Source organism: Rhyacophila brunnea, unplaced genomic scaffold (genome assembly GCF_057557595.1).
Source record: "Rhyacophila brunnea isolate RB1 unplaced genomic scaffold, BYU_Rbru_1.0 scaffold_15, whole genome shotgun sequence".
NCBI classification, from domain to species: domain Eukaryota; kingdom Metazoa; phylum Arthropoda; class Insecta; order Trichoptera; family Rhyacophilidae; genus Rhyacophila; species Rhyacophila brunnea.
In genome coordinates this window covers 3,085,412-3,104,865 of record NW_028232806.1, presented here as the reverse complement: position 1 = coordinate 3,104,865, position 19,454 = coordinate 3,085,412, and the positions used below count along the sequence as shown (strand labels likewise).

The 19,454-nt window shown below is 36.9% G+C and overlaps 1 protein-coding gene across 1 annotated transcript in view; it reads left to right on the top strand.

Moving 5' to 3' along the window:
• Window positions 1-19,454, top strand: part of enc (R3H domain containing protein encore) — a 134,719-nt gene that overhangs the window by 89,080 nt on the left and 26,185 nt on the right. Inside the window, exons 4-20 of the mRNA XM_085942680.1 lie at window positions 284-353; window positions 637-1,563; window positions 2,994-3,164; window positions 5,004-5,136; window positions 6,006-6,108; window positions 10,043-10,116; window positions 10,852-10,941; window positions 11,174-11,324; window positions 13,177-13,313; window positions 14,743-14,848; window positions 14,991-15,153; window positions 16,035-16,160; window positions 16,908-17,079; window positions 17,166-17,312; window positions 17,938-18,059; window positions 18,789-18,878; window positions 19,326-19,435. Coding sequence (XP_085798806.1) covers window positions 284-353; window positions 637-1,563; window positions 2,994-3,164; window positions 5,004-5,136; window positions 6,006-6,108; window positions 10,043-10,116; window positions 10,852-10,941; window positions 11,174-11,324; window positions 13,177-13,313; window positions 14,743-14,848; window positions 14,991-15,153; window positions 16,035-16,160; window positions 16,908-17,079; window positions 17,166-17,312; window positions 17,938-18,059; window positions 18,789-18,878; window positions 19,326-19,435 — 2,892 coding nt within the window. The remainder of the gene's footprint in view (window positions 1-283; window positions 354-636; window positions 1,564-2,993; window positions 3,165-5,003; window positions 5,137-6,005; window positions 6,109-10,042; window positions 10,117-10,851; window positions 10,942-11,173; window positions 11,325-13,176; window positions 13,314-14,742; window positions 14,849-14,990; window positions 15,154-16,034; window positions 16,161-16,907; window positions 17,080-17,165; window positions 17,313-17,937; window positions 18,060-18,788; window positions 18,879-19,325; window positions 19,436-19,454) is intronic.

Here is a 19,454-nt window from a genome sequence, read left to right as displayed (position 1 = left end):
TAAACTGCAGAAAAAACAAAATAAACATTTTTTTATTTGTCACTCTGTTGCTTTCAGAAAAAAAAGTTACCAGGGCTAATGATTAAATTACCTTGAAACAAACTCATTGGCTTTGAAGTATTTCTGTGGTCTTCGGTTAATTTATGATGAGTTTCAAACTTTAATTTCTTCTGGTAAACCAAGAAAAAAATCTGCGATGATTAAGTTATGTAACGCCGGTTAATGGTATGGATTGACCAAATGGTGTACAGTGTTTTATATGTATTATGGTTTTAATTTTCAGCTCAATGGATGTCAACAGCGGGGGGCGAAGGTCCAGCGATGGAGGTCCGCCTCCGTTCAACAGAACCAGAGTAAGACATCGTACATTTCTTATTCTTCTCCACAGAACAGATTAATAAATGGAATTCCGATAGGCTATACCCAATACAGTACATTTTGACGCAGGGTTTTGAATGTGTGAGTGTCCTACAAAAATGAACCTCTTATTATAGACGTGCAATAGTGTGTGTTGCAATCTTCAATACACCAATATTAAATGAGCATCATTGCATAAACCGAGGGCAGTCGAATGTATGGTCTGATCAATTGACAGAAATCATTTCCTCTATTCTCACTATTTCTTCTCCTTTATAGAGCTTCAAAACTAAACTGGTCCGCAGCCAAGCCATCAGAGAATCCCAATCTCCTCCGAGGATTCCGTCTCCGAGACCTCCAGCACTTGTGGAGTCCAGAGAAAGAGTCAAAATACTTCCTTCCGTCAAGAAGAAATCTGCCAGCTTTGACTTGGACGACAGACCTGCCCAAAGCGAAGACTATGAGTATCACAGGCCGACGGATACGGGAGTTAATACGCATGTGTTTGATATCACGGGACTTATCAGCGCCGCAGGAGCAAAACAAAATGTTTCGGACAATTCTGTAACAATCGGTGTGAATAATTTAACTTCTGTATGTAAAAATGAAACGTCTGATGTCTGTGCGTCGGATTTAAGTGTTAAAAATTGCAATAACTCAACGAAACCTGACTGTATTAATAAAACTAGCAATAATGGCGGTGGTGAAATGTCAGACGTGCGTAAGAATAACGTGACCAGTTTCGATAAGATCAAAAACATTCTCGGTGCTGTGGATATGGACAAAATGTTTTGTGGCGTGGCCGAATGTAAGACCAACCATTGTCGCACCGATGTGGTTTATTTAAACTGTGAAGACGTCGAAGGCTGCATGATGGAAGATAGCCCTCGCGTCCGTGAAAACAACCAACAACCGCGTCTTAACAATAAATATAACAATTGTAACAATAATAACAATCAGAGGAATAATATGAATCTGGAAGGTGCTTCGGTGAATGTGACAGTTGACGGAGACGAAAGTGATGATAATAATTTTGACAGTTTTGCTGATGATGACGTCGGGAGATCGAGGAGTGAGTTTGAGGTGTCAGCTTCGCAGGTGAAGTTTAGCGAACGTATCCGGGAGAGGAACGCTTCCCAAGATGATAGGAGTCCGGCTGGTCAGAGGAATTCTTCCAAAGTCGAGTTTCAGCAAGTCGAAATACAGGTTGGTATCACTTCCCTCCATTTTCGAAAGTGAATAGCAAGCTGTCACTTTTATTTTTAGTATGGTTTTTCGTCTGGATTTTAGGACTTGAAGGTGGATAATTAACACACCGGAATTATGATGGAAACGACGAGTTTTATTTAAGTTAATATTATATAATAGTTACATTTTGAATAATTTATTTTACGGAGGACGAAATGTGCACTGTTTGGCCGTTTACAGCGTATTATTCGCCATCTTGTGTTTCGCTTTCAACGAGAGCGTTGTCGAAAAACGGCGACGTTGCAAATATTTTTCAACGGTCATAATCTATGGCATTGCCGGCTCTATTATTATTATTTATTTTCGTAATCAGCGCTTACTTTTGTTGGATTTGATACCGACTCGGACCTCTCCAGATACATAGAGACATCCCCAAATGGGGACCATACGGGGGTGTAACATTGGTCTTAAATTTTCAAGTTGTTGGTTTTTTTAAACATTGTATTTATTATTCAATTAATGATAATTGTAAGATTTAGAAAGTAAAATTCTTTTCTGTATTACATTACATTTACATCACCATATTCGGTCCTAAGATGATCAATACAGGTCTCCACAAGAAATTGATTCAATACAGGTCTCCACAAGAAATTGATTCAATACAGGTCTCCACAAGAAATTGATTCAATACAGGTCTCCACAAGAAATTGATTCAATACAGGTCTCCACAAGAAATTGATGTTAGCCTCTTGCTCAACCTATTAGATCCATACTCAGGATCCAAAAAAATAACCTGGTAAATTTTCCAGACCCGAGATTCAAACCTGGGAACTGTATACAGTGGAACCCCGATCTACCGTTCTCGCATTCGTTTTCCCACACGGATCGTTCATTTTTGAAACTCCCGCCAAACACCCATAAGAGCAATGTTAAATAATCCCGGATTAACCGTTCCCCGATTTATCGTCTAAATATTATGGTCCCGTCACAAATATTATCCTGATTGACCGTTTTTGTTGAATATTTTTCATTTTACTTTTCGTAGAATTGTTTATGGTACATACAGACCTTTCAGTTGCGTCACTTTGTTTGCACAGGTCGGTCGGCGCTCAGGCTTGCCTCGCATCTCGTGTCATGAATTTTCTCTGCTCTCAACTAAAATGCCCCCCATGAAGAAAACTAGAACTCTAGCTGAGAAACTGAAAATAATGGAAGACGTCGAAAAAAATTCAAGAAAAAACGAGTTTTTTTTTAAAAAAAAAAAATTATATATCCCGCATTTATCGTTTTTTTTAGGGTACCTTGAAAACCGTAGAATCGGGGTTTCACTGTATATTTTTTTGTAACACTTGAGAAACCTACCTAGAAAAATATTTGGATGGGACTTGAACCCATATGATAAATAAATCAATACAACGAACTAATCAATCATCAACTTTGATGCTCAGGTAACCTCTGGCGACTGCGAAAACCGTCAGAAGTCAAACCAAGAAATGTGCAGTGACCTCTCATACCACCATCGCAGACGAGCTCCTCGGATATCAAACAGTGGACCAATGGGAGGCAGCCAAGGATCTCGAAGATGCGACTGCCGGAGTATAGAAATTGACGAGGAAATGGTTGGTTCTCAATTCGCGTTATTGAAACATAGAATTAAAATAGAAAGTAAGTACACACGATATAGTCTCTTTTCTGAGTGTCATTCTACTGCAGTGAATTCAAGAATAATTCTAAATTACTTCATTGTTGAACTATAAAAGTTATAGAAGTCATTGTTTTAAGTGATAATAACTCTTATTACATATAGGAAGAAGAGGCTTTATATTATCTCCAAATGTAAGGCGCCGAGCATATACAATCGGGCGCGCGGGGCGCTCGCGCATTTTTGCAATTTGGGCGGTGAATCACCAGGAATACAATAAAGCGTACACAGCGTATGACGAACATAACGCCTCGCGCGCCTTATATTTCAACGCACACAGAGTTGAGCGCGGCATCCTTTGACGTCATAGCACGACAATAAAACGAAAATACATTGGATGTGACCAGCGAAAGAGGTGCGACGGTCTCTAATTTACTCGGATGTCGGGAGCGTTGTCGTACTGGCGCGCGCTTATTCCGCATATTGTAATTTATTCTACACTGTGTGCTTACATCGCTTATTGCAAATATTAAGTGACTATGCTAGCACAATGACATCATTGTGAAAATGAATTTAGAGCCGACCAAAAAATAGTAAATTTTATTGCTTTGCAAAGAAACATGAGGCGAAATGTGATCGGCGCCGCTTTTTACATAGGTTATGTATCTACTCTTCTTGTGCCGACTGCGCCGCGATCGCCGCACTCCGCTCCGTTTGATGGGCGTTATCGCTAAGTCTTAACGTAAAAAAACTTAAAGTAAAAGAGAAAACATACGCGGAAATTTATTTATTTATTTATTTAAAAACAAAACATTGTGGGCATCAGAATTCAGAATGTTTACATCATGACATAAAATTGCTGTGACGATTGAAAGTAGGTATTGGATCAGTCAGTGGAAAAGGGTGAAGGCAGGCTGTGGATATTCGACATAAATAATGCACACTAGACTTTGTCAGTCATACTTATTCATTTTCATTGAACTAAGGATACGATATGGTGCAAGTGGTACTGGTTAGTTTTTAAAATTAAATTATTTGTGTTATGGGCGATCCGACAAAAATAGTGCACATTTTTTCAGTCATACTTATTTGTTTTCGTTTAATTAAGAATATATTTTACAGATGGTGTTGGTTAGTTTTTTAAAATTCATTAATACTAATACCTATACCAGATAATAATCGATAACAAATATTTTTCCATCTATAAACTAACTAAAATGATATATTGTGATTGAATGGCATAATTTTAGATATTTTATTGATAAACAAATATTTTTTGACTATTATGGCTTGGATTATGCAGGGTTTAACTAACAAACACTATCTACAAATTGTTGTCTTAGTTCAATGAAAACAAATACGTTTGACTGACAATATTTAGTGTGCATTATTTATGTCGAATCTAAACAGCCTACCTCCATCCTTCCCACTGGAAGGTATTAATTTGGGTATATTTAAGAAATTAAACATTAATGTTATGAAATGCAGGCTTTCGCCCCATTTTTGGGCACATACTTACTTAAAATTCGTTGATAATATTTTTTTGTAGTGGTGCTCCAATTGGTGCTGAGTGAGACCCCCGAATGGTTAAATCCGCCCCTGTTTGGGTGTCTTCAATTCTTGAGACATGGCCTGCCGAAATGATTCACTCTATTTTTACAAGTAAAATGATTCAGTAAACGCCGAACTTACAATTCTGAAGATTATTCTAGACTAGACATATTTATTTTCTACTTTTTTCTCATAGAATCCAGATTCATAGATCAGTATGGCCTGGTGAGGGTTTTGTTAAAACATTTGATGATATAATTTTCAGGAGCTGAAAGAGGAGACAAACGGAGTAAGGCGGGCGACGTGTCCCTCCAAGCAGGACTCGGGGGTGTGTTGCTGGGACTCTTGCAACTGCTCTTCTTGCTACTGGGCTGGTGATGTCTCGCCGGAAGTGGGAGGTAGAAATTTTTACATCATTGCAGAACTGATAACAATCTTGCCTTATGTAAAGAAGTATATTAAGGCCATCATAGTCCAATGCATAAGGCACTGGTTTTCCATCCAAATTCAATTCCCAGTGAGGTCCTTAATCATTTATGAGATTTTCCCAAAGTCTGGGTGTTTATGTGACTTTTTCACTTTTACTACTAATTAGCTACACTACTATAATGGACCTCACGGCCTGTCGTGTTAAATAAAAACGAAAGGACTTCCACCCTGTGGAGACTCACATACAATGTTTAGTGCAAAAATATTGTATGTCCAGTTTAATATGTTTTGAGAAAATCGAAGTTTAAAATTTGAGATGCATGAGAAATGGACATATTTTGTATTTGAATGATACGGTATCTTCTGAAATATCCTATTTGGACGTATAATATTTTTACAGCATAAAGAGATGTTGCAGACGACCATTTTGTGTATATCTTTGCACTAAAGAACTAACCATCAACATACTCAGTGCTCAAAATGGATTTTGAATTTATTGCCAAGTGCCTGTCGTCAAACTATCCTAAACTTGACATAAATTTCAATTAAGGAATTAAGAGTGCTAAGAAAGACAAGGCTATTTCTTTGTTTCTAAATGTCATGTTGGGAACGTCTTAAACTTATAATTTGTAATGTCCACGATATGCTAAAAATAAATAAATTGAATTTAATTGAAGGCGATACAACAGATGTGATGTAAAATAATGTTGGTGATAGTGACTACAAACAATAAACACATTAAACCTGCTCTATTTTGCGTATGGAAAGAAGTGTGCATCTGCGCACCGTATTTGCTAAGCCTTACGACCATAGTAACTTTTTTTACTTCGTGTTTCAGCCTCATTTTCTGACACCGAGGAAGATACCATTAAACCAAGAAGACAAAAGACTATCTCCGAACACGATGACAATCAATTCAACCAGTCCATGGATTCCTGCAGGTAAATAATTAAATTCATGTACAGTAAAACCTTGTTAGTGAGAACACTGATAATTCGAAATTCGCCGTAATTCGAATTTTCCCAAAAAAAAACTCCCTTGAACATTATTTTCATATAAAACCATACCTTTAATTCGAATTTCGTAATTCAAAATGATTTCAGAGTCCCTGGCATACAAAAATATTCAATAAATCGTAATAAAGTACACTATTTCATGAGCCAGTCATTGAAAATTGTGACAGACTTTTTTTAAAAAATCAAAAATTACTCATTTTAAGAAGGTAATAAAAATAATCCTGATCCGACCCAATTCGGTAGGCACATCTATGATCGGAAACAAAATTAATGAAAATCAAAATTTTTATATTTTTCCCTCATATATTTCATAATTCGTAATTCGAATTTTTTTTTCGATTTTCGGTCCCATGGAATTCGTATTAACGAGGTTTTACTATATTATTATATTCATTCTCATGCTTTTTGGATTTTTTTAGATTACGGCACTACTAGTCGCGAAATTATTTGGCGATGCAAATCGATTGCTTAATCTTCAAACCGGCTAACTCCATTTGGGCATATTGTTCAGGAAGGAGAAAAAACTTAATAATTTAACTATCGAGTGGAATTTAATAATTCCAAAAAAAAAATTATTATGAATTAATACACTATTTTAGCTTCTCTTTAATATACAGTACTCTCTCTGTAATCCGCCACCCCAAAAACCAGACAAATTGCCAATTATTGAAAGCGGCGGATTTATAGTACATACATACAAAATATCGTCTCTGTTCTGAAGGCCAATTCTTGAATGAAGCAGTAAAAAACACCGCTTTAATGAAGCATTAATGAAGCACGTAAAATTTTTAGTTTTACAGGTGATATTGTGTGTATAAAGCTTCGAACGACTTGCATTCGTGCGAGTGAGAAAGCATTCAGCATGCTTATACCTTATTCCATGCGTTAGAGTAAGATAGAAAGTAAACATGCCAAAACGTACCGTTTGTGAATTGTTGAAGTACGTAGCCAATTAATCAGTTACGTCTCCAATATAACAATATTACAACACGGAATTTCCGTTGTATTTTGCAAACAAACATGTGTGTTTCTGTATTACAAAATCACAATAAATATTTAAGTGAGAATTTAAACACAAACTAATACTTTCAGCGGTAATAGTTGTGTAAAAGATAGAAAAAGTAGAATAACAGCCTGCTCACTACGTACAAATTTTTGACGTTTAATAATATGTCAAAGTCAAATGGACAGTTACTAGCGCCTCTATCGGCAAAGCGTGTATAGTTAAATTGCATACTGTAGTCGACACCACCGGTCGACATTTTATATACTTCGTTGTAGCAGGTTTGCGCTTAGGTTGTGCAACCGGTAATACTGCTTCATTCAAGAATTGTCCTTCTGGCAGAACACACTAACTGAAGAATACTAGTTTTGAGTAATTTGACTTTGAAGTTGTTAAAAAGTTTGAAATAATGGTCTATCATGTGAGTTTATTAAGTAATCGTAAAAAGGATGACTTTAAAATAAAGACTATTTATTTATTAAGAAGGTTTCCAGACGGTAAAGTTTGAAATAAGGAACATTTTGGTTCTAACTCAATATGTCATTTTTTCGAAATAGTGTTTTCTGCCAGAACAGTGACGATATGGTAAAAATTAAAACAGTTATTTCGTAAAAATAGTTTTTTTTTTTTGAGAAATTTTTACTTACTAGCAAATTACGGTTTTATTTACAATCAAAATCAAGTATTTACTAAATTATACATATTTATAAACTAAATTTATTAACTAAATATTAAACAGTAGGCCACTTGACACAACCAGTTGTTCGGTGAGGCAGATAATCTTGAATGGCTTAGGATTCCTGGCTTTCTCTATGACCAAAAGCTTCAGTTTGTGTGTCCCGGTTGCATTGGAATACGGCATAATTGTGATGCGGTTCTTGGACACTTTCCTTCCTGGTACATTACTTTCTTCGCAATGAATGTACGTTTTACGAAGGAGAAGTTTCCAAAATAAACCCGTCTCATCTGCGTTGTATACTTGTATGCGGCGGACTACTGAATTTGACAATCGAATACCGGCGAATTATAGAGCTTGATTTTGTGCTTTTAATAAGTAAAAATAACAGCGGTTGTCGGATAATTAAGCGGCGGATTACTAAGAGTGTACTGTATATTATAAAGAAAATTTAATTATATAAAGAGCGGAGTTGTTCCATTTACGATATTGAAAATTTGGCACCTACAGTTGGCTGTTTTGTGTGAAGACGATAACGCATTTATTTATAGGTTTAGGAGTTTGACATTTTGTGTGAGCATAGAAAACATGCTTTACAACAAAAGGCCATCAAAATCTCATTTTTGGTCAAAAGTGCAGTTGGCTGGCTTGTAGATTAAGCAGTCGAAATGTACTGCTGTAAAAATAAATGATAATATGACACTCATTGGGATGTTTATTCGAGTGCAAACATAGAGTAATTTTGTTATTATATTCGCAATTACACACGTGAAAATGGCTGCGTATTTAATATCATTCCGCTTTGCTAATTGTAGCTCTTCTGACGATTGGACAGACGACTCGCGGAGAATTTTTTATGTTGTATGTCATTGGGAATAGTCCTGCTCATCTATTCTATACACAAGGTTGCTATCGGCGGCTATCGAGGGTAGTTTGTCATACTTATGTATTTTCTTTCGACCATGTCCGATCCTAATAGGATCATATGGGCTTGTATTAACAAATTTTGTTTTTTACGAGAAATGGATGTCAGCCACTTGCTCAACCTATTAGGTCCATACCCTGACAGACATAAATTGAAAAACAATATGTGTACTTGCCAGACCCAGAATTCGAACCTGGGACCCACGGCGTAATAGTCCAACGCTTACGCCGCGTGGCCACCGTAGGTGCTAATATTGTGGTAATATAGTTTTTACAATAAGTGCTATGTTTTAACAGCACCTCTCTTGGCTGTGTTAACTTTTAGCATGAGATAGGCAGTTTAGACTGCTAACTTATTGTAACAATTATAATACCTCAATACATAAATATGATAAACTACCCGCGATAACCGCCGATAGCAGCCTTGTGTATAGAATAGATACGCAGGCATACGCAAAAATTTATGTATTAGCGATTTAATCAAAACAGCGAAGTCCCTATATACCTATATAATATTTTTTTAACCCATGTCCGATCTTAAGAGCATACTTCAGTGAAACGGCAAATAATTTTCAGCAATAGGTGGGATGTAATTTTGCACGCGTTGCCGATCGGAGAGCGATGTTTGTCCTGTGAGCATGTCAATTTGTTTTGTGATAGCGTCGGAGGAATTAATTCTTAAATCGTGTAAAGATGACTAAGAAACGTTACGTATTCACTCGAAAAACAAAACATGTCAATGAATATATTATTATTATTACTTAAATAACAATAAACATAACATTAAATGGACACATGTTGAATTTTTATAACAAATTATGTTTTGTTCGTCACGCGTCGTTTGCACAATCTGCGCGTCGCATAGTTACAATCGTTTTAGACCATGCCTCAGCTGAAGTATAGCCTTAAGAAGATCATAAAGGCTTGTACAGAGTTGAGGTTGTATTAACAGATCTCTGTTTTTACGAGATACGGATGTTGGCCACTTAACATTATTGTGATATTGTAGGTACATTATAAACGACATACGATTACAACTTTTATTTCTTCAATATTTCAATACAAACTTTATAATATATTGTCTCACATGGCTTTTAAATAGCTTCTGAACATATTATAGCTAGACGATAATTCTAAAAATGCTCAGTTACTATTCCACATTCTTTGAAAAGATTCATATTTTGTATCAGTCAGAAAAGGTGAGAAGTTTTACTTGTGTAAGACATTATATGACTATGTCGCATTATGGTTTCCAGGTGCCAAGATAAGGCTGACAGATGGTCAGGGCGGCGCACCGGGAGTACTCTCACCGTTCAAAGGGCAAGTTCAGGTATAATCACTAACCGATTTATTCAGTAGCCAAAACTGGGGTGACTATGGACCACTTTTTTGTGTTTGATATTTTGAGCATACTACATAATTTGAAAACATCTCATGTATATAATTGACACCCGATGGGACTTGAACCTGTGACCGCTGGATTCGTGCCAATGTTCTTTTCCAATTAGGCCACGGTCATCCTACTTAATTATCACAATTTTAACTAATAGTAGTTTTTTTATTATTCAACGTCCCACAATTGTTTATCATCACCCATGTGAATATTGCCCACTTTGGGAAACACTGAATTTGTATGTATCCATACAACACATTTCTTAGATATTAGAGTCATGAAAGGATAAAAAATACTGTATAAAAAATAGGGGCAGCATTTTGACTTTGCCTAGGGTTGTAATTTTGTCTAGGGGCGTCACTGGGTGTCCGGTGTACAGTTTTTGCATTATCATCCAAAATTTTAAGAGGAGCTGGATTTAAAGACTTTATCTTCAAATCTTGCCAAATTTTGATTCTTTGAAAGTGTTGTTTTATCAAAAAATAAAAACTGATGACTAGTAAGAACAAATATTTTAAAATAGAAATGGCCCAAAGTCACCCCAGTTTACGGCATATATATTTGTTTTTAACATTTGTAACATTTGATGAACGCTGCTCAGACGCCGAAGTAGGTAAATAGAATGATTGTAAAGTCAAGTTTAATTCTCACTGTTCTTTAATCGGACCGCAGGTGGAAATCCTCGGCTCCTAAGAAAACAGTCATCCGGCGGGAGTATGGACAGTGGACAGCACTCAATTACAAGTCCCTTCTTGAGCCGAGGTTTGTCGAATATACTACTTCTCACGGTGGGCATTCACGATGCGTCCGAACAAAGCGATATCAGTTCAAATCGTACACTATTCTTCCGCACCAAGGATCGCTTCTGGAATGCCCGTCATGAAATCCATTCTTTGAGAATGTCGTAGTACCGAGTAGAATTAGCTGTCGGTTGAATGTTTTTCCTGTCCAATTATGAATCCTGACTTACGTTATGTAAATGATTTTTTGACAGACAATAGCACCGAGCTTCCGGGAATGATCGGGCCTTATGACGTTCACGAGCAGTGCAACTTCATCAAAGACACCCTCAACAAGAACCACAAGGACAGGTTCACCTTGCTGAAGATTGAAAAAGACATGATCCTTCTCGTCAGAGATCCCACGTAATTTATTTTTTTATTGTATATATTCACTGCGATATTCCTATGTTGTATAGGGCCCAGATGCATAGAATATCACTAAACACTAATCACCCATTTTTGTTTAAGTTTTATTAATTTTTTAAAGCATGCAGGTTTGGTTTGTCAAATTGACCTAATGTCAAATGTTCACGAGACGAAAAACAAAATTCATTATCCTATATTTAAATACATCGAAGTATTTAAATTGTTGTTTTTTTCAGCATATACATGCTGTATTCATTACAAAGTAATTTAAAGAAAAGGATGGTTCTGATCCATTTAGATACAAAAAATTATTCTGCATTAAAAGGTCGATTTCAACAAAAATGGATATTCGACAAACCAATCCTATAGCGACGTAGTGTCAAAAAATGTAATCCGATCCCGGTGGCATCGGTCTAGTTAACTGCCCGGTCGGATTTTATTTCTTAGGGTCGAAAATGTTGTTTTTAAAATATCGACACATTAACAGTTTTGCTCGGTATACCCGAGAAATAGCTCGTTATAAAAGTGAATGAATGTATGGAGAAAATCATAAACTAAAATGTCAACGAATGTTTCCTCTTTAAATCCGAGGTCTCACTATTTCCGTGATCGTAATAACCAAGTTTGACTGTATATTGTACCCACAATGCGTCCTTCTTGGTTGTTCCCTGATGGCTGAGGATTATGACCACCCTGAAATTCAGTCATCTTTTGAGTGACCAAGTTGGTCTCGGTCCTCTGCTTCTCCATCCCTGAAGATTAATCAAAAACACTGGTGTCTCCAGATCATCCGGTCTGCGCCAAATAATATGTCTCTCGATGATTGACTGGTTTGTCCTGTCTTCTGTTTGAAAAGCACAAAGCATTCGGCACCAACACCACATTTCAAAGGCAACAATTGCCTTTCACTACTTTGTCCTCAAGGTTTATGACACCCTACAAAAACATAATGTTTGCATAAGCATTATTTTTATGACAGTTGAAATTCCCTGATTCATATAGTGGTAAGACGTGTCATCGCATTTTTTCAATTTGTATGCACCTTCCGATTTCTGTTTCATTGTTATGTTAAATTGAAAATATTTTGAACATACATAATTTGAAAACACATCAGATATATACCCACTAGAAAGAATCACATTTGAAAAAGATACGATGCTCGACGAGGTTTGAACCCATATATCCACTGGTATCGTGCCAATATGCTTAACCGATTACCCACTAGAAAAAAATCACATTTGATAAAGATACGATGCTCGACGAGATTTGAACCCGTATATCCACTGGTATCATGCCAATATGCTTAACCAATTAAGCTACGAGCCTCATACCTAATTGTGATAATTTAAACTAGTAGGTCCTACATGAAATACTTATCAAATTGCGTTATTATTGACTCGGTTTTTGTGTTTTAAATCAAGTAATATTAATTACCTAAATTACTAACCGACGTCCGGCTCTCGCCAAATATTTCGTTATAACGTCTACTTCTACTTGAACTTGTTTTACTACTTGAACAATTTTTAATAAACCACTTCTTTTATTCAACAAATAGTTCACAAGATTTGAGAACATACATAACACCATAAAATACTTTTTACCTATATTTTTCAAATGTGATTTTTTTCTAGTGTTATGTATGTTCAATATGTATATGGAATAATATGACATTCTCGATCTTGTGAATTATTCGTTGAATAAATGAAATCATGGTTTATTGAAAATATTTTAATAAAAATATGAACAGTGCAACAGTTTAGCATAATATTTATAATTATTACAAATTAATCAGATGCCACATTAAAAATACTGCATAATCTTCATTCGTTTTGTGTTGTATACATTTCAGTCGCAGAGAATACAAATTCCCTACCCATTCATCGTACGTGAGACTGCTAGTCCATCGATGTGCCGAACTCTTCGGTCTCAAGCACAGTGTGGAACCCGCCTTCAAGAATGTCGTTACCATCGCTAAACCATCACCCGGTAAGACACTAACTAGTCTCCGTAGTATAATTTTGTCAAATCTCTCCTTTGTATAACATACAGATAATTCAATAATTCAAACTCTCATAATTCGAATTCTGCTGTATTTTCCATGAAATATTTAAAAAAAGTTTGTTCAGTAAATACTAATGTATTAATAATTCCAGCTCTTTCTGCAGTCAGTAAATCCATGTATTTGTAAACGAGCTATCACTCCCTTTGCCAGTTATACGATGCATATAACCTACCCAACGTAATCTCCCAATCAAGGCTTGAACAAAAACTAATCATAAGTGCAACTGAGTAAGCATTCGGTACGCTTATATCTCCGCACTATGCATTAGAGTAAGATAGAATTTCTACGGCTGAATTAAATATGTATTTGACTGATTACATCAATGACATATTAAATGGACAACTCACTTCATACCGCGCACGAGAAATTGTGCATGAAAGTCATTCACAGATGTATAGGTAGATGTCACGTGACCATATGACGTATCCATTTCCATTATGCGATACAAGCTTCGAGAATTTATAGTAATATAACCTTTATTGTAATGGCGTATTAGTGTCATGACTCATTGCGTTAGAAACAGATTCTCGGTTACTTACGACTTCTCGGAAATTAGAGCCCAGGCGACTGTCCAATGGTTTCTGTCATTCAATTGCATTGAATAAACATTATCTTAAAATGGCATTTTATAAATAATAAATAATACTAACACATGAAAAGTGATATCCCATCTTTCTTGGAGTGTTTAGTAGATTTTTTTTACAATTTTTAACTAGGCACATTGGCATTTTGTAACACAATAATAACGGAGCAGTCGAAACCTGACAGTCAGAAATTCTGTATGGGCAGACCCAGCGGTGTCGCCAGACCGCTTGCAAGCAGAATGTTCATTTGAGCGTAGGATACCGATTTTAAAATATGAATTTCGCCATCCGGCAGAGCCGACACAAAGTGTGTGTCATTTTATTTTCTAGATGCTTCGTCCATATTAATGTCATTGGATTACATTCATTTAAAAAACGAGCACGTTTTGCTGAAATTTATTGTTTTTGTGTTAAATATAAAGTTAGTGGTAATTATTTTTATTTATTTTAGTAGAACGTAATATGGTTAACTATGTTGTGTTTAAATTTGGTAGCCGTACTGAGAAGCAACACGATGGTTTAACATTTCATAGTTAAGTTGATAATAATAAAATCAAGGTTCTACTGTGCGTTATATGCAAGAAACACGGCTTCATTTTGCCAAACAATAGGCACTCTCAATATCATTACTCTAAGCTCTCAATCTTCATACACAAACTGCAGAAATTCTCTCGCAAATGATGCCATCCCTGATTGCCTCACAGATACTGGGGAAAATTTGTTAATTGACCAAGTTTCTCATAATTTGTACGAATTATTTTGTTTTCAGGAAATATTCCGTGCCGAGTTCCACCGATATGTCCTTTCCAGCAATGGTGCAGTGTCAAGTTTCCACCCAATCCTCCAGGCTTTTGTGAGCCGTCATCGCCAGCCAAGTAAGTTCCATAATATTCTTTTGTGAATAAAAATGATATTAGAAACAATGTACAATCGTTTCTTTATAAATAGTTAAATAAATGTCTGGACAGTATATAAATTCCCGTACGTTCATTAAAATATTTTGTGTCGGTTTGGTAGGTCGATCTTGAAGAGAGATACGCATTCCCTGGACGAAGATGCTGCGATGCCCCGTCCCCCAGCGCGGCAGATGATGCTGCAGCCGCCAAGGTCCAAGAGCTTTGAACAGCGAGAAGAAGAATACGAGAGAGCCAGAAAACGAATATTCAGCTCACCCGGAAGGGTTAGTAGAAGACCTCTGTGTCTGCCTTTTGTACATTATTTTAGTCATTTTATTAGGACCGCTTTTGTATCAGCGAAGTAGTTTATCATTATTTTTGTCGGGTTTCATTTTCAAGCTTCTGTTTTGTGTCCTGCAGGCTTATTCCAACGTATAACTTAACTTCGAAAAAAAGGCTAATTGTGATAAATATATCGCATTTATCACTTTACGAATTCTGCCGGTTAATTATGTAAAAAAGTTAACCGTTTGAACTGTCAAAACGTGATATATAATGCGCCTCTGTTGAGCATGCTAACGTGAGAATGAGACAGAGTACCTCAATTTTACATATAGATATTCAAGATATTTCGAAAAATAATTACTAGTGACACGACTGGCAAAATTATGGGTTATGTTGACTGTTTGAGGTTTAAAGGTGTTTATTGAAAATACTTTGCGCATTTCGACAGAACCAAAACCATATGACATGACTAATAAAATTGTAGGTTATGTTGATATGTCAATACAAAATTTTTGTGTTTGGCCAGTGTAGTAATAGAGTCGGCTGTGGTTCGGTGCTAGTTCAGCTTTATCCGCGTGGGCTTAGCCGTACGAACATGTCCGTATTTGACCGACAGGTCCACCAAGAATTAAAGATAGCCGTCGGTAACCGTTTTATCACATTGAATGTAAAGAATTCCTAACGTGCCATTTTTGACCAATGATAATAATGGAAACGTGCTAAAGTGATAACTGATAACTGTAAGAATAGACCTGTTGGAAGTCTTTTGGTTCTTTTTCCAAAGACAAGAATTTCATCTTCAAAGGTGCAGATGATTGAAGCAGATTGATACTATAATGTTTATTTATATTGTTAAATAATTGTTTTATTCTGTTTACAGGACGACAGCGAAGCGCAATGGGAATGGGAAAGCAGCATGAGAACGCAAGACCATGACATTGATAACATGAGAGGACCCCGGGTGATCGCTCCTGAACAAACCATGAGACAGCCGCGGCTTCTTAAGGTAAAAACAGTTCAGTTATATCTGAAAACATTGACGGGACATACTAAACCCTAAATGTTTCAAAAAAATACTCATGACTGCTACATAATTAGGTGCAATTTACTTTGTGCTGCGGATTCATTTGTGGTACTATTCTGCCAAAGACTGCAATCATTTCAAACAAATTCCAGTATTTTAGATCCACTAAGAGCTCGCACCCGCTACGATGCCTAGACGTTGCAATACGTCACAACGGCTGGACACACAGTCCACGTAAGTGTATACTATCTGGGTATGAAGAGAAACGAAGCGGGGGGTACCGCTGCGGAAGTAATAAGGTGAAATAAGGTATGCGTCATGCAGTGGCGAAGGGTGGAGGTAGCCTGTTAAGATCCGACATAAATAGTGCACACTAAACTTATTTGTTTTCATACATAATTTGAAAACAGTTCTGAGAAATATATAACAAATAGAAAAGGTCTTTTTGAAAAAAATACAACACCCAGCAGCATTCGAACCTGCGTCTCTCGGGAATCGCGCCCATGTTTATTGACCACTATGCTATAAGTATCATATCTAATTGCTACGAATTTTAACTAATGGTTCTGAATTGCATTACTAATTGGCAATCGGCTTTTGTATTAATATTACCTTGCAATTGACGCAATCGTCAATCTACACCTTATTTACGTCAGCAGTGCATGCGGGGTGGCAAAAACTTCGGAAAGCGAAGTCGAGAACTCACTGTACTCAATATTTGTTCTACAGGTACAATCCCTAGAGCACCGTGATGCTCTACCAGTGCCGACAGGTACTCGAGGAGCGATGTCAAAGGCGCACTCGTTTGGAGGCTACGGAGGTCGACCGCAAGCCATACAACGCGGTGACTCCGTATCTTCCACAAGCAGTGCACCGCCTCACAGGATACTCAGCCGGCAGGGTATGTTCATATGTTCATTCGGTTAACTAGTCTTCAACCCACAAACTGATGTTGGTATTTATTGGCATTGTGATCTTTATTTTCAGGCGAGCTAGCCAGCAGTTCTTGGAGGCTATCTCCAGGCAGTTCTGGCTATAAAACCTTGAGTGTGAGTGCTCGGAGCGATTCTATCACCCCGTCTCCTACGCCTATCACCGGAACTGCAAGCTCACATACCACCACCAGTTCTTCAGGTAATATCGGAAAACTGCTATTATTATATTGCCTTCTTTAAAGTCAGTTGTGCCATGTACTGGCCTGGACAAACCCTAGGCGCAATGCACACTGATATAATTTTTTTGGCACATGGGTCAATGAGAAATGGGACCAATGTCAAGAAATGAAAACAAGAATTGAGGTAGCAAAGAGCGACTTTCTGAACAACTTTCTCAACGTACAGAATATTATTTTTGCTGTGTCCACCAATTTTTAAACACAAAAGGTTTTGGATGCGCAAGTTTTATAAACAAAAAGTTCATACGCATCACTCTAGTAATCAAAGATTCCCAAACTTACTTGGCTCACTGCTCCCTTTTTGCTAATAAAATACTCAACCTGGTAATCTACCTTTTTTTAACCGAACAAATATGTAGAAAAATGCAGTGACAAATTTGTGAAATCAGTGACTAATTTAACTATATGTTACATAACATGGACGAGCAGTTACTCTAAATTTTCTTCTGCTTTCCTTTTGTTTCTACATTTATATGCAATCCCCTCCAATTTCCTCCGAGGTTACTACCGCCTCCCTGGATCGCGGGGAAACACTGATAGTTAATGTCAAAATTCTTTGATTAACATAGTGTATCTCATTTTCAGGAGTTTGCTTCACGGGTGACGCAGTGGTCTCAAACAGCGGCACAAACACATCCGGTGGATTACTGTGGGCCATTACTGACATGTCTACTGTACCGACCGGAGCGCTTATCATTCATCCGCAGGTGGACATTGCTCGTTATTAAAATGAATAAGTTTAAAATACAATTAAGTCTTGTTGAGTGTGACATGGTAAGACAGAAGAAGATGTTTGTGTGACGGGGACTCTTGGAAATGGCAGTTCATTTAATTATGAGCATTTTCAATTCCACTTATCTGGTACTATAGCCTAGAGTAGACGTCGGCCAAATTAAACAGAATCCTCCACTCTGTCTATATAGAGCTAGTCTACAATATTATCACTTAACTCCAAAATCAATAAAAAAGTGATATAATATGTTATGTCGTATTCCAAGAGTTAAATATCTTTTATAGAGAGGAATATGAATTGTCATGCATAACATTTTTTATCGTGGGTTCGGACAGCCACGCCACCTGAGAGATAAAGGATACAACGAGATAAAGGATGACAATTACATTTTAAGTTGCAGCGATTTGGAAAATTAATGCTAACATTACGAGACTAGCGTCAACCCGCCACGTGCCAAATCGATGTTGTCGTATCATACGTCCACTAACTGTAAAATGTCATTGATTACGTGAAATATTTTCAACAAATTACAAAGACAATCAACCTTTGTACAATGCAGTGTTACGGACTATAGCGGGGGTCGTGGGCGTAGGTTATATAGGGATACCTGAAAGTGCGGGGGGGTCGATAGTTCCCCAGATCACCGTTATGACGTCTGTAGCCGAGGTATTATTACTGACTATGATTTTTATTTTGATTGCAGACCGGGCAAGCTTTAACAAACAGAGATGGCTCACTGTATCTCTTCGACCCGGCTAGACCTCCACAATCCGCCATATTGCCGCAATCACAGGTGATTGATCAGTATTTATTATTTATAGATGATGTCATTCATTTTTGTTTCTAAATTCTTAATTCTAAATTCTTCTAGGCCTACTAGTTTAAATTGTCATAATTAGATAGGAGGCTCGTAGCATAATTGGTTAATGCACAGTTGGCGCGATAGCAGTGGTTATACGGGTTCAAATCCCGTCGACCATCGTATTTTTTTTAAATTTAATTTTTTCTATTGGGTATAATCTGAGGTGTTTTCGAGTTATGTATGTTCACTATGTTATTGGGTTAAAATGTGGCAATTTTAAATAAAATCAAACTGGCTTTGGTTTGGTCAATCGATCACAACTACAATAATTCATCGATTCACACGTGTCATCTATCTATTATTACGATGGTAACAATAGCGATCACTTTACTTTTTTCTAAACGTCTCATATACCAAGTATATTTTTTCTCTCTTCAGATAAATTTAGAAGGCGTCCGAGTGTTAACCAACCCTGAGAGACGAAGGAGTAGACTTGAAAAGCAAAGAGCGACACTCAGCCCAGGGAATGAAGCAGACCTCACAAACAGGTATGTCATCTTTTTTAAC